This window comes from Theobroma cacao, chromosome 9 (assembly GCF_053813885.1).
Source record: "Theobroma cacao isolate CCN51 chromosome 9, ASM5381388v1, whole genome shotgun sequence".
Lineage (NCBI taxonomy): Eukaryota > Viridiplantae > Streptophyta > Magnoliopsida > Malvales > Malvaceae > Theobroma > Theobroma cacao.
The window spans coordinates 8,568,893-8,585,322 of record NC_142647.1 but is presented as its reverse complement, the minus strand read 5'-3'; the positions used below and the strand labels follow the sequence as shown (position 1 = coordinate 8,585,322).

The window sequence follows — 16,430 nt, the reverse complement described above, 5'->3', positions numbered from 1 at the left end:
AGTGTCGGGGTGCATACTCAAATACAAAAAAAAAAAAAAAGTGTGTGCTTAATGAATTTAGAGGATGATGAATTGAAGAAAAAAGTAGTGACTGGGAAAAGTGAGAGGTAAGGCTTGTTAGAAATCTCAAAATAGTCATGTGCTTAGGGTGAGTTGAGCTACAATTGATCCTTTATCATACCTTAACCCGAGCCACTCATTACAAGCTAGAAAAGTCCTAAGGATCTTTGACTGCGTGTTAGCTTACATTAGTGGAGAGAGAAACGAAGAGCAAACTTATGAAACTCTTGATAATTTAAATTCTTGCATGAGTATAAACTAATATGAGTGACATGATATGTATTGCAAGAAATTTTACACACACTCACGGGAAACCAACTGAAAATGAGCTTACAATTTTGTTGATGCATGCACTTGAACAATAATTGTGATTTGTTGTGTGCTTGGAACATTAGGTAACTTATGAGGAGTTAAAAGTGATCTTTGTGTTGGTGCAATGAATTCATCGTCTAGGATTTTACTTTTAAGTTTCTCGGATTAATTTAAGTTTTGCTCGAGGACTAGCAAAAGAGTAAGTTTGGGGGTGTGATAACTCTATTACATAGAGTTATCATACAATTTTGTAGAGCATGAATTGTACTTATTCTTTTAATTTTCAGCATAGTTCTTATCAAATTTTCATACTTTTTAATAGGAGTTAATTTTTAGGATGTTTAGCGTCATGAAGGCAATTTAATCTTCATTTGTGTTATCAAAACTCCCTTCAATGTAACCTTTGATCATTCAACTTTTCTTTGATTTTGAAGGAATGGTGGCTGAAAGTGAAGCTGAAGAATGGACCTCATCAACTCTGCATTTGGTGGCTCAAAAGAGGAGAGCATGGTGGCAGAAGGATCAAAGTTGCAGCAACAAATTGTCCAAGCAGAGAGTTTCTCGCTGCAGCGAGAACCCAATCTCCCTGCTGCTAGAACAGAGCACAAACAAACAGAAGGATTTTCGCTGCAGCGAGAATCCAATCTAGCTACAGCGAAAATGAGGAAATTGCAACACCATGCTAGATCAGCTTTAGATCACTGCAGCGAACTTTCAATCTCGCTGTAGTGAGAACATGTCAGAGAAGAAGAATATTCTGAGCTCGCTATCCTAGGTCAAGGCTAAATGAGAGGGACTATAAATAGAATTTTCGGCACAAAAAATGAGGAGATTCGACGGAGACACTTTTGGCAAGAGGAGTTGCAACAAAACGGGAAAAGAAGGAAGATTCAAAAGGAAGAGATTTTAAAAGCTACAACAGATTATTTTTGCTCTCTCTCTCTCTCTCTAGATTTGAATCTTTCTCTCTCTCATTTTGTAAAACTATACTCTTACTGTTGTATTGTGTACTCTATTTCTTTGAAATGTTGAGCTAAGCTCATTTATCTAGGATTATGGTTAACTTTATTAATTAGTTTGGAAATTGGTTGGTTGGGTGTTTATTCTTAATGCAAATCTTGATGTTTATTCAAGCTGGAATCTATTGTTCATTTAATTGATTGATCACCAATTAATTGAGTTTGAGTAATTGGATGACACTTGAAAAGGTTAATCTAAATTAAACTTAGGCTTGAGTAAAGTGTGTTCATAACACTAAAAAAAGAATGAATGTTAATGTTTTGATGTGTAGTTAGGGTAGAAATACAACTAATTGCCACACTTAGTTAATTAAGAATTCCTTAACTTCAAGAGCTTAAATTATTTGTATCCTATAGACATATAAGGAGACAAATAGATTAGGCAAGTGTGTAATACCTTGACAGAGGGTTACACACAACTTAAGATCCTAGACTGATATTGAATTCCATTGAGTTTAAATAACTAACCAAGACCAATTCCAAATGAAGTAATAGAGAACACCATAATCCTAGGTTATTAGATCATTGATACCATTTCCATTTATTAATGGCATTACTTAGAGTAGATTTTTGTTAATTAGTTTACATTTTCTATTTAATCATAGTCCAAAAATTTATTTCTTGGATAAGGTTAGCTTGTGTCAATTTTGGTAATTAGCAGCAATCATTAGATCAACTCCTTAAGGTTCGACATCCCACTCATCACTTATTACTTGTCATGACCGTGTACACTTGCACGAAGTCTTTGCTAGTAATTTACATTCAATTTGAGCATATTTACATATTGCATAGCCAGAATTATTATTATTTTTAGCCAGCAACAGATCCATCATGGGGAACTGCACCGTACAATCGTTCATCACCACTGACAATGGAGTTAAATCTCCACCCATTATCCAGGGAGCTTGCATTTCAGTCGAAAAGGATCGAAAACTATTCCAAAGCTTTATTCGTTCAAGCTGGGTACATTTGGCATAAACAAAGGAAGCATATACCGGTTGGGGAAACCAATGGAAAGATAATTTTACATGTAGACATTGAAACTAGTCCTTCACCACTTCACAACAGATTTCATTAAAGCAAAATAGCGATATTTTATGAGAATAGTTAATGATAACCATATCAAAACCAAGTTTCCTTTTAACATCCTCCATTTTACTAGCATGCACCATAGTTTCCAATGCAACTAGCAGTTTAATATTATGCATCATTTTTAATTTTTTCATCATTCTTTGAATCACTTTACTTGCAATGCCTTGGATGTTCCAAATTAAAGCATGAATCATGGGTAAGTACTGGCAGGAAAGCATGCAGAGATGGAAACATTTTCCTGCATTCCATCTATCCTCTCATCGTTCATATATTCATCAAAGGCAGAACTTACATTGCGCCCAACCAAGAATGCACTATCAGATTTTTGCTTGCACCTCACCAAAGAATGAACTTCAATGTTTGCATGGGAGATTGCACGTAGACGGCCAGTCCCTTATCCTTCTTTGGCTCGAATCATGGAATATTCGAACATTCAGCACTGCTTTCCTCGGCATCCACTACTTCTACAGCCGGCATCTAGTGTTCATCCATTTTTACTTCCTAGCTCGTTTCAACAGGCTCATGTGGCTTCTACAAAAGTCGTATCTCTAAGTCATCAACATCCTTAGCATTCATTATCGAATTGATCGAACTGCTTATGGTGTTTGCTCGAAATACTATTTTTGACTCTCCGAATGCTACCCAACCTTTGATTTTATTGTCTGCACTAGTGTTGTTACCTTTTTTTTCTTTCTACATTTTCTGGTTGTGACATTTTGAGCATGATCTATTGCCCATTGAATGTAGTCAAAATCACCAGAGTGTTGAATACTTGTAGAGAGATCCTCCGTCGTTTGTGAGCTATCCACCACTCTACCATCCGTTGATCGCCGATATTGATCTGTGCTAATCCTCCCCTGCTCCTTACTATCACCTATTTTATTGCCCTTCAAACCACTGAGATCTCCTCCTTCAACGTGTCTCAGATTCCTAGTTGCTAGTGGTCGACTACGGCATGTTCAGTTGCTGCTATAATTTTTTTGGCAAGCATGGTACTGTTCACATGCTCTATTCGCCCTGTTCTACATATTTCTCTAGATCTGCCTCTTCACACAATTCAATCATTCCAAATCTATTCGACAATGGCACCGGTTCCTTTCCCTGATCCTCTACATCAAGTTCCTAACCTGTGGCATCCTTTACTCCGTTTTTTCCCAGCTTGCCAACCAGTTGCCATTTCATGTTTTGTTTTGGTTGAATCGTTGGCATTTGATCTTTTCTTTTTTCTTCTTTTTACAGTAAATCTGCATCTCTTTTTTATGACTCTCTTCCATCATCTTTCAAAGGCTTATTCCCTATAGGCTTCCCTTGCTTTGCTGGCCTATTTCCTAACACCAAATAATTTGAAACTGAATGTCCCACATGACAACAATGATCGCAATATTTCAGCATTTTTGAAAACTCAACCCACTGTGTGTAGCCTCTAATGACAGCCCCAATGACCCAATCTTTAACCACAATCCAAACCTGATTAACCGAAGCCTTCTTGCAATCATATTCCACGTAAACCCGAGCCACACTAGGTCTAGAACCATTAGTGGTGGCCTTATCAATAAATAGTGGTTTTCCCATAGTTTTGGCAATTAACAATAATGCCAATTTTTCATATAGATGGGCTTTTAGGTTGGGAAAAAAGATCCAAACAGGAACAATCGCTGATTCTTTTTCTGCCTCAAAATCTGGAGACCACTTGAACACCCGCATTTTCTTATTCACAATGAACCACTGCTGCTTAATCCAGATCCTATTAAAATCTTGTTCATTTGATAAATGAACCAATACGTGCTTGTAATCTAACCAAGGTATTGCATAGGCACCCGTGAGACCAATTCCCTTGAACGCTTGGTGAATCTCCTGCAGTTTTGGCATGCGGCTAAATTTCCCAATGATGGAGTGAGGAAAAGCTAGGCAAGCTTCTGGATCTCGTCCTTAAAGAACGCTGCAGCCGAATAGTCCTTGTAGATGATTGGATCATGTGATGAAGGGATCACAAACGACTTTTCTCTTGAAACTATTGAGAGAAATGACTTTTTGAGAGCATGGGGTGAGAGTGGCTGCTGGTTTTTTTCTTGTATGGCTTGCAGGAAGCCATAAAAGTCACACGCCTGGAAGGTTTTCTCCACAACCGCGCTTGGGCCTAATGCCGACTGCCTTGGGGGACGTGTGGTGACCAACAGTGAGTGTTTGGGAGGGTTCGACGGTCGGCCAGTGGCCAAGCCGTGAATGGTAAGGAGTGGGGGAAACGCGTGGGAGTTGAGAGCGTTTTCCTTTTCTTTTTTTTTTATGATTCTGAAAGCAACAATTTGAACAAGTGAAAAGATAAAAACAATTTAAATATTTTAAAGAGTAGAGAAAAAAGGAAAAACATGAAAGAGAGCAAATCTTTTCTTTGAGCAAAAGCAAAAAACTAAGATCTTATCTTTGTCTCCAACTATAGTTTCTTGAGCCTAAACTTCACTTCATCATTTATCATTCTTGAGATAGCTTTCACCTTTTTGCACTCAAATTCATTACCAGCTTTATTAAAGGTTTTGAGCTAAAGATTCTTTTAAAAATTCACTATTATATAAGTTATTCTTCCTTGAAAAGGTGGTGTTAAGGTTATACCTTTGAGCAAAAGCTAAAGAGGTTATGCTTGATCTTTAAAAGGCATATATTTGAGGTTCATTTTGGTTGTAAAAATTGTGCCTGATCCTAAAAAGGTAGTGACTTTGGTTGAGGTTGTGCTTGATCCTTAAAAAGGCACTCAATTGTAAAGATTAAGCGTGATCTTGTGTTAAAAGACAAGTTGATAATGGATTCAAACTTCTTGTGCTATCACTGGAGAGGACATAGGCATCATAGGCCAAATTTCTATAAAAACTTGGTTGAATACTCTTTACTTTTCTACACTTTACTTGTTTATCTTATACTCGATATATATAACTTTACTCTTTATACTTCAGTTGTATTGAAAATTTAAAAATATATATATTTGATAACCAATTTACCCCTCTTTATTACTTTACTTTAAGTTTATTTGTTTGTAACAAATATTTGTAGGGTTGGTTTATAAGATTTGAATTTAAAGAAATCAACTTTAAGCCATGAAAGATAAGAGTGTGGTTAATTAAGATAAGAGCTACAAGGTTACACCAATGGTGTAATTCAAGAGTTAATGAGTTTTTGCATGTATGAGAAAAATATTTGTAATATATAGTATTAATCTTGATATAATGTAGTAAGTTATAATACAAACAAGATTTTAGGAAGTTTTTTTTAAAAAAATAAATAGTTGTTTTTTAATGAACAAAATTTAAAAAAAAAAAGTTTAAAAAAAAGTTACAGAGATGAACTTTCTCTTCTCTTCTTTTAAAAGCATGCTAGTTTTTTATAAATATCCTTTCTCTCGATTGATCTCCCTCTCCTCTCTCTTCTTCTACAAATCACCTTATTTTTTTCAACGCAACTCAGGATCTCCTTATCCTATACCTTTCTCTCTACAAAAATTACAAAACAAAAAACAAAAAAAAAAAACAGAACATCCAACAATAGAATAGTAAAATTTGATTTTTTTTTTGTTTTTACAAATATTAAGAGAAAGAAAACTCAAAATTCAAAACTGCATTCAAATATTAATTAAAGATTTTCTCTCTTCTTCACAAAAAAAATTTTAATGTCAAATACATCGTTTTTTCTTTTCTCTTTTTTTTTGGAAAATGGAAGTATCATAATCTAATTACTTACTAGATCAATAAAAATCTAATATTATTACTACTATACAAAATTTGAGAGTTGTTCCATCTCTATATGAATTTCTTTAATTTCAACATCTTAGATTGTATATAAGTTCAAAGCAGATTTGTTCCGTTTTGATTTATTAGGTGATTAAAAATGGCTTGAATACATTTTGTGGTAATTTTAATTAAAATTAGAGCTTATATAATTTATTATACCAAACTACTTACCAAATAACTTTAGCTTAATTTTAAAAGTTATTATTTTCATAAAAAATTTATAATAGTTTTTAAGTTAAAAAAAAACTAAACTAGACAAGCTGTTAATAATAATAATAATAAAATTATATATCAAGTAGCAGTTTGGGGCCAAACTGCATTGACTGGGCCCATAAAAGACTCAAAATCTCTAAACCAGAGCCCACTAAGATCATCGTCTTCTCTCGCGAAATAACGGTCCAACAGTAACAGATCATAGTTCCGATCCAACAAGAAGAAAGAAAACTCGCTTGACGACCGAGTCAAGCTACGCCCGACTCAAAGGCTGAGTCCGAGTCAAGAGTCATCATCCATAGCGGATCCTAAACAATGCAAAAAGGCAGCAAGGAGCAGGAATTGAACAGTGCAAGAGCTTCAATTGAGATATTGAACTCAAATTTAGATCAACAGGTTACTCATTTTCCAAAGCTGTGAACTTTGTTGTTCGTTTTTTTCCTTATTTTTATGGATGAATCGATTAATTCCCCTCCCCTTTTGGCGTATTTAATAACACAGAACCAAAGAAAGGTTAGCCTTCTCAATGAATTACAAAATTTACAAGAGAGGATTAGAAAGCAAGGTGCTGATGCCAAAGTGCTGAAATTTGTACCCCTTTTGGAGACATCGAAGGTTTAAACTATTTCCTCTCATTTATATTTTTGTTTTTTTTTCTTATTAATATGCAATTTCAAAACAAAAAACGAAAATTTATTTTTCTAACAATGTGATTTTCAATAGTCCATTTATCTTTTGCATTTGTTTTTATTGGTTGGCAATTACCAGTTATGATTATTAAAACTTTTTTCCAGACACTGGAAAGACAAGAATCCCAAATTAGGTCTGATTTTGATGCAAAACGTTCTTCATTGGAAGCTGAGGTTAGTGATTTGGAGGAAAAGATAGCAACAGGGTGTGATGACGAGAAGCTCTCTCATGGTTTAGATGATTCTTTAAATGAATCATTGCACAAGCTTAATTCAGCGAAGAAGGTAAAACATCTCAATTTTCAAAGATTCTTAATTCCTTTTAAGTATGTAAATAATTAAATAGTTATTAACAATATTCATATATTTGGGTCATAGGAACTTGCAGCTAGACTAAGGGCAATAGTATCGGTAAAGCGGCAGCTGGATGATGTGCCCTCCCAATCGGAGCTAATCCAGTATGCTCACTTTTCTTTTCATATTGCTCGTCAAGTTTTAGGCCTTCAAGTCTTTGATATTCCTTAGGTTGTTTGTACACAATGGAGTTTGGTGATTATTCGTGAGTTGTTGTACTCAATGCTACGTAATTTGATGTTTATAACTTGTGACTATTAGAGCATTTAGTGTTAAGGACAGAAGACTATAGTTAACATTCAGAAACCAATTCAACCAATAGCTGTATGAAACTTTTCTTTCTATTGGTTATATATATTTTATCATTCAGCACTACCAGTGAGATTATACATAAAATCAATCTAGTTCTAGTTCTGTAGATGATTCCTTATCAATGTCTCATTCCTCTGGGAAAATTGACAATAAGAACAAGAAAACAATTCAGACTTTCATCTTTTTGCATTTTTGTAATAAGTGTAATACTCAATGTTGATTCTGCCATCCTTTGCAGGTATGAACGCCGGTTTTCAGAGCTGAATGCTCATATTCAGGTGTGTGATTTTGATCTGCAAACCCTTGCTTGACCTATTATTCTGTTCTTATGTTCAGCTCTTATTAACTCTGTTTCTGCTAAAACTGGATATTGCTCTTTGCTATTTTAAAGGAAAAACTTCAACAGACTCGAAAATTCTATGCTACCTATAATGCTCTTTTGGAGATTAAAGAGTTGATGCTAAAGGAAACTTCTTTGCTGAATTCCATAAGCTCACAGGTATTAACTCAAATGAGTGAAATTTCTGCATTTGTTCATTACGTCTGTTATGCTTCTGCCTTGCAACTCTAAAATCTATGGGTTTCATTTTTCCTTTTTTTTTTTTTCTGAGTCTTAATAAATTGCACCTGCTTTTATTTCCTTCACACTGCTTTGCTAGCAAATAAAAATGCAGTGCTGTTCTTAGTGTTAATTTCTGCTTCAGCTAATTTGCTACTAATTAGATGGAGATTCTTCTATTGAATGCAGTTTTTCTCTGATACTTTGCTGTTGTCTATTAGTAGATAGTTTCTCACCTTCCCTACAGTTTCAGGATGCCATTGCTAGCCCTGCTGGTCGCATGAAATTACTGGAGTCCATGGAGGGAATTGTAAAGGGCAGCCAACAGGTAATTGTCACGTTCCTTGCTAGCAAGTTGGAAAATAGCAAGGATATACTGCTCATTCTCCTTTTGTTTCATCTTTTGGTTGGTTGAGCTACCCATTTGGCCCTTGTACTAGTGCAAAATGTTCACTTCAAAATTTACTTTGATATGGATTAATCAGGCCCATGTACTCTGAAATTTAATCTGATCAAATAAATTAACTAACATTCAGACATGGATGCCATTGGAAGTTGAAATGGTAGTGAGATGTAATACTTCCAATACATGGTAAACTTGGCATCCTCCATCTGGCTGACCATCTCTTGATTAATATATAACCAAGGTAGTGATAACCTTTTGTTTTGTCGAAATCATAGAGGGAGAGGAAAAAAAGGAAGCTTTGAGAGAATGAAAGAGAATCAAAGCCCTTTTCATTTTCCTCCACTTTTCCCATCAACCAAGCATCTCATAATTCTTCCATCGGCAAGAACTTGACAGAAAAGATCTTGTACGAAAATCCAAATATGTGCCTAACAACCCAATCCCAAAACCAACTTCCACAAAATCCCCGAACCATATCTCTAGCAATTAAAGTTCATATTGCTTAGACTGCCTCAATTTCAAGAAAACAATCACTTCACTGGCATCAACACAATCAATGGGGCCTTTTGCACAGTGTAATCAGTTGGGCCTATAATTAATTATGAGAAAGCTTATTAGTTTTGTTTTTCTTTTTCATAGTATTATCTTTTACTTTGAGAAATTAGAAATAAACATGGTAATTATTTAATCTCTAGTAATTTATAACTGCTCAGTAAAATCATATCAAACATGGAACTTGTACTTGATTGACTGAAATGATAGAAGAGGAGTTAAAGCGAACAGTTCCATGACCCACAGAAACTAATAAAGGAGTTTAACCTAATTTGATGTTATGGATGTTTTAAATTATTTGGAGGTGCACTCATGAAGCATTTATTTTGCAGAAGCTAGAAAAGTTGCAACTTGGGCTTCAAGAAGAGCAGAAGGTTTGTGATTCTCTCAAAGAGAGGTATGGTGCTGAAGTAGCAGAGCAAAGACGCTGCTATTCTCTTAAAAACTATTCACGTAGGCAATGTCAATTACATTGTCAGTAATGTGATGTTGTAGTATTGTGGTTTTAATAGTTATGAAAAATTTCACTCATTCCAGAGAATAAATGTGTTTGATTGTTTCTGGAGTAGCGTTTGGACAGAAATAGTGCAAGAACGGGGAGAAGCATTCTTTAAAATATGAAAATGAGCTATCTGCGCTAGTTTCCATGATCTAGTAGAACAATTCGATTTGGATTTGAAACTTGAGCAACCTGCATGCTAATGACCTCATTGTTGCTACTGGATGTCAGCCTCAGCTACATTGTACATGAGTTAGTATTGAAGAGATAACTTGTTCATGATGAATTTTATGCCCACGTCATTGTTTGAATTCAACAGAATCTGATCTAGCCTAGGCTCCCATATGCTCTAAGAGCCTTGAACACCATTTGGCAAAATAAAAGGATCTGATTAAGTCCACAATTGCACTGGGTTGTGCTTTTTGAGATTTAAGCAGAAGACTTCATTTCACAAACAGCATGATGCCTAGTCCCAATTTTAAATATCAGTGTAGTGACTTTGGTGAATATTGCATTTCCCTAGTGGGATGGTGGGTGATGGATCAATACAATTTTCATCACTATGCCAGAAGAGGTAGTTGGGGCAGTGATGAGCTTGTTAAATTCTTTGTTGAGTGTCGTCACGGTCCTCCTTTGCTGCTTAACTTGGAATCTTAACATGGAGCTTTCAATTTTTCAGGAGGATGTGCAAGGAATGAAAGACTACCAAGCCAGACTCCTGCCTAACTTCAAATTGGCGTGTGTAAGTATCCTTTGTGCATTCAAAACTGCAATGCATACCTGCAACATGTCTAAACGGGACGGATTAAGTGATTAACTTTGGAAATAGTTAGGCGGAGATCAGATTTTCTTCCTCAATCGAAAACAAATTTTCAAGCCTACCATTCGTATGGTATCCTCTTGCCTTTTTCATATGCAGCTGATGATCCACATCGGTGCTGCATCATCTTACCAAAAGTTCTAAACAAACATTATGAACACGCAACGGCACTTTGACTGAGATTTATATACTAATTCTCATTATAGAATAGTTTGCTGATGTTGCTGTTTAGAATTATTAGAATTATTATTTGGGGTGGCACATCTATATGTTTGAACTGTTAATACGAGGGTTTTTTCATTTTTCTTTCTCTCGGATAATGTTAATGTAAGAGTTAGAATGACAATCTTAACATCAACCCTTGTAATTTGTTTTGTTTACATCTGACAAGTTGTGAGTCATTAGCTTAATGCATCATCCTCATCGTCATCGCCATCGCCATCGTCATACTAATATTAAAAGCAAAGGAAGCTTGATTTGACCTGACCTTCCCTGGAAGTTTTTCCAAGTCACGTTTCAATAATCTAATGCAAGCAATGCAATTCCTGTTAAATCAAAAGTTGTCATCTTTAAATCGTTGGGGCCACTTTGTGATTAATGTTTATGATGGAAAACACCCCTAAGCATTCAGAGACAAAAAAAAAAAAAAAACTCCTCGAATTTCAAATCAATAAAAAAAGCCAATGGACATGGGTTTTTTTTTTTTTTTTTTTTGAAAAACTAGAAAATCACTCTTAAAGCAACCAACAGGAAGAAGGAAACACATACAAACCCCCAAATCCAGAAAACAAACCCTAGATCCTCATTCAGGGTGGATTGAGAAAAATGTTAGCTGCAACCACCTCTTCTAATTCAGAGTGGATCTCCTTAACCCTGACATGGAAAGCTTTACCTGCAACTTCCACTCCCGTTATTTCATCAATGCATTCAAAACTATCCCAGACCTTCAAAACTTAGTTCTTCATAATTCATTGATTTTTTTCATCCAGAAACACGATTCCGCCCCAGACACATGCAATGTTTGAGAGGGTGTTATGACACCATGCATGAACAAGGACACCTTGAACAGACACCCATCTATGACTCTTCTTAGTAACAAAATCTTCTAACCAAATATTAACTAAGATGAACCCATTATTGGGCCAACCCCGGTGCTTCTTCTTGAGTTTCTCAAAGAGTTCATCATCTGACATGGAAATCAGAAAATAGTAGGGGGCCAATTTTCTTACAAGCAAACCAGAGAAACCATCCATTTTGAACATTTTCCGTTAATGTCACGGCATCAGCCTGGTCATCAGCGATTGCCACAACATATTTTTCGAGCCAATACCTTTTTGAGTCTTCTCTTATGCCACATACCTTTTCATCTTTTATTTCAGACTCTTGCTCTGTTTTGTATTGCCGCCAGTCAGAGCTGGTGCATACGATATCTTTACACCTGGCAGAATTTTCTAGCCTATTATTAATCCTTCCTGTTATAACTTTTGTCGAGCCTTGTTGATAGGTTGCACGTTTTTGTTTCCATCAAGACTCTCTCTCTCTCTCTCTCCCCCCGCCCCCCAACTCCCTAAATCTGGCAATACTGACTCCCGAACTCTGGTTGAGAATCTATGCTCCATTCATTCTGAGGATTGCTCTCTGTGCATCTGCAAATGTCGCAGATCTTACAAAGCCAAATTTGGTTGCTTATCTGGTTCTTTTTCGAACAATGTAAACATCGACCCCCTTCCCAAGTTGTTGACGGATTCTTCTAAGCCATCTCCATTGCACCTTATTTAAAATGTTGCTAAAAAAAAAAAAAAACAAAGGGACATGATCTTCTCCCTTGTCTGCCTCTTCATCATCGCTTAGCAACGATGAGTGACTAAAATTGGATACGTCCAACTTTTTCCTCCATTACTTGTTACTCATGTCCATTGCCATTAATTCTTTAACTTGCTTTATTGTCCCACTACCGATGATACGAAAATGGAGGATTAATATGAAATCCAGTCCAAACAAATTCTCCACATGAAGCTAGGAATTTAATTAACGAAAATAAATAAATGCATTTGATGTTTTAGATTTTTTATACGAATCAATGTTAAACCAAGGTTTGCAATCTAAATTGCTTGCGCATTTGCACTTCTTACCCACAAATCGCTGCCCAAGAAACCAAGTAAAACTGTTGCCCATTTTTTTTTCTTTTGAATGAAATATGGTCTCTTAATGAATTCATCGGTCGGCATGCATGAAAAGTTGTGCTGATTAATTCCACCGACTGACTGCAAAGAAAAAATTATTAGGATTGAAAATGAACAGAATGTAATCTTGTACCCTTTCCCCCCCTCAAACTGCAAGAGCCGCCTTTCACTTTCATTCGTTTTCAAAATCCAAATTATTTTCTTTCTTCACCAAATAAAATATTGGGGCTGTCATTTTGCATAAGGCAAATAAAAATTAAGAAAATAAACAATAAATGCCTTCTTCGGATCCTCTGGTTTTTTTTCATGACAAGAAAATTAACTTTGTGACATTATATTCTGTTTTTTTTTTTTCTAGAAACTATTTTTCATACCCTAATTTTTTAAGAAATTTATTCGGTGTCCATATATTATTTGTAGTAAATATAATTAATGTACTACCAAATAGTACTTGATTCTAAAAATGTTCATCAACTGAAGAAGCCGAATTGCCATTTATAAAATTTAGACTTCAAGTTAAGTCTGATTGCTCATTTTGAAATTTGTTTATCATTAAAATATTTTAAAAATCTTTATTATATATAATTATTATTTTAATATTTTTAAATATTTATTATAATCAAATGAAATAAAAATAAATATTTAATAATAAAATAATCTCGTGAGTTGAAGAAAGTCAAGTTTGGTTTGGAAAATCCTATCGAAATCAACCTGACCCGCCCATGGGCCTGGTGAGTTGTCCCGTGGACAAGTCTACTTGGTTTCATCATTTGCGCTAGCCTTAGCTGTTAGAATATTTGTTTTATTCTATAAAAGTTCAACGTAAATTTCAAAACACTTTTTAACTTTTGTAAAATCTGAAAATGAGCTCTTTTGTTTTTTTATAACAAAAAAGTGATAAAATTAAAATTTTCAAATAATTTAATAGGAAAAAGCAATTATGAATTTTTTATAAATATCTATTTATATTATATTATATATATATATATATATCTAGATTTAGATGTAAATTAGATTGGATGAAAATTAAGATTTAATCTATCCATCTAATCTTTTAGTATTATCTTCAACTTGTAAATTCTATCTATATAAAAGGTTTTTAGTCCCCTTATTTTATTTATAAATGCACACTTAAATAAGATCTTTTTACTCTCTCTCCTTCTTACTCCCTTTAAATACTTGCTTTATAATTGTTCATTTAAGTTATATTTTATAACACGTTATCAGCACGATTCTCTAAAAAATTTCAATAATTGGGTTTTGATTTCTTATATTAGCAAATCAGGTAAGTGTTGCTATTATTTTGTTTTCATTCCCTCGTTTCAAAAAGATTTCAATAGTTGGTCTTTGATTAAAATCAAGTAAGTAACTTGATATCTTTTTAGTATTTTCATTTCTTAAAAATCCACCTTAATATGAATTTTGCTATCATATAGTATATATTTTATTTTGATTTTTGATTGGAAAGCAAATTTGATATCATATAGCTACTAATGAAAAATCATGAATCTGTTCATTCCTTGATGTAAATACAATATCATTTAACAATTATGGTCATAGACATGAAAGAAGTTATCATAATAATTTACATTAATCACTATTTTAATTCTAAGAATAACTTTACCCACCAAAAGTATATGTATAACTTTATCCACCCGGAGTGGATGAATGTTTTTAAGCTACTAAAAATTGATAAATGCTTCTGATGGGTGAATAGTGAAGAGATATAAGAAAAAAATAAAAAATGTACAAAATAAAAAAATATATAGAAAATGTCTTTATTGGTCACATACTTGTTATATATTAAAATATTTTATTGAACTTTATCAAGTATCATTGAATGCAAAAAGAAAAAAAATATTAAAGTAAATTTTATTTAAGATGATTTTAATCATGGTCAAGTTGATATAACACATCAAGATACTGCAGACTTTTTTGTCAATCCTAAAAGAAGAATTAATCATTTGAATGGTAATGAAAATATCCAAAAATGAAATTTCTTAATAGTTTTTTGTTAAATTTTAGTTATGTTCTCATTATATTTAAATGATATGTTCTTATTATGTGTTTTAATTATATATTTAATATTCTTTTATGTTAACTTATAATGTATATATCGTTTCTTATTGAAGAAAAATATGGATATTCATCTGAATATGGATATTGATCTAGTTAGATTCAAGATTAATGATGCAAATATATGTCTAGCAGACAGTGTTATAGCGCACACTATACTTCAAGATAAGAAGTATTCTTCCCACTTAACACTAAAAGAAATCAATATCAATACAATATTTGGTAGTACAAGATTAAATGAAGATTCTGGAAGAGCTAATATTTTACTACCTAAAAGAATAAAGTCCATAATGAAGGATGCATTATTTTTTACTAATTAATCACAAAGAAATTTATTAAGTTTTAAAGATATTTGTTTAAATGGATATCATATTGAAACAATGAATAAAATAAATACTTAATACCTTTATATTATATGTATTATCTCAAGTAAGAAGTGTGTGTTGAAAAAAATTACCTATTTTGTCTTCTAGAATGTACCACACAAAAATTAACATGATTGACTTATGCTATAATAAATCAGAACTTTACTAATTATTTTAATATTTGGCATGACCGGTTGGACTATCCCGATCAATAATGATGTGAAAAATTATTGAAAATACGTGTGTTCCTTTATTGAAAAACTAAAAGATTTTTCAATCTAATGAATTCTCATTTGTTGCTTGCTTTTAAGACAAATTAATTATAAGGTCATCACTAGCTTAAATTAGAACTAAATCTCCTATATTTTTTGAAACATATTCAGGGTGATACATGTGAATTCATACATCCACCATATGAACTATTTAGATATTTTACAGTTATAATCAATGCATTGACTAGATGGTTACATGTGTGCTTATTATCAACTTGCAATTTGGCATTTGCAATCATTTGTTTATAAGCACATTTTCGTGATTATGTAATTAAGACTTTTCATCTTTACAATGTTGATGAATTTATATTTCAAGCTTTTAATGAATACCGTATATTAGTTGAACAGCCTATTGCTCGTGTTCATATGCAAAACAATCTAGTAGAATCGTTTAGTAAATACTTTCAACTGATTGTAAAGTCATTGTTTATTAAATCTAAACTCTCAATTTCTACTTGGGGCATAACATTTTGGATACAGTAGCACTTGTATGCATCAGGCCAACAAGTTATTATAAATTCCCCTTTATACAATTGGTTTATGATCCTAAACCATATATTTTCCACCTTAAAATTTTTGAATGTGCAGTATATATTCCAATTGCTCCACCACAATACACAAAGATGAGTTCTCAAAAGAAGTTAGAAATATATGTTGGATATGAATCTTCATCTATCATTAAATACTTAAAACCTTTATCACAAGATTTATTCACGAAAATGTTAGCTAATTGTCATTTTGATCAAATAATTTTTTTCCAACATTAAAGGGAGAAAATAAGTAGTTAGAAAAGTAAATATCTTGGAATGTATTATTATTATTATTTAGTTTTTATCCTCACATAAATTAATGTGAACTTGAAGTTCAAAAA

The 16,430-nt window shown here is 33.3% G+C and overlaps 1 protein-coding gene across 3 annotated transcripts; it reads left to right on the top strand.

The window, feature by feature from the left end:
* The first annotated feature begins 6,631 nt into the window (after positions 1-6,631).
* Positions 6,632-11,043, top strand: LOC18588945 (paramyosin-like protein). 3 transcript variants are annotated; one of them, XM_018126426.2, is made up of 9 exons: positions 6,637-6,868; positions 6,974-7,087; positions 7,267-7,446; positions 7,540-7,619; positions 8,066-8,105; positions 8,219-8,326; positions 8,634-8,714; positions 9,677-9,741; positions 10,523-11,043. In XM_018126426.2, the coding sequence occupies exons 1-9, from the start codon at positions 6,788-6,790 to the stop codon at positions 10,539-10,541; spliced, it is 768 nt and encodes a 255-aa protein (XP_017981915.1). In that variant the 5' UTR covers positions 6,637-6,787; the 3' UTR covers positions 10,542-11,043. The 3 variants fall into 3 exon arrangements, with proteins under 3 accessions (XP_017981914.1, XP_017981913.1, XP_017981915.1); XM_018126425.2 differs by lacking the exon at positions 10,523-11,043 and having other exon boundaries at positions 6,632-6,868; positions 8,640-8,714; positions 9,677-10,025; XM_018126424.2 differs by lacking the exon at positions 10,523-11,043 and having other exon boundaries at positions 6,635-6,868; positions 9,677-10,025.
* The last annotated feature ends 5,387 nt before the right edge of the window (positions 11,044-16,430 follow it).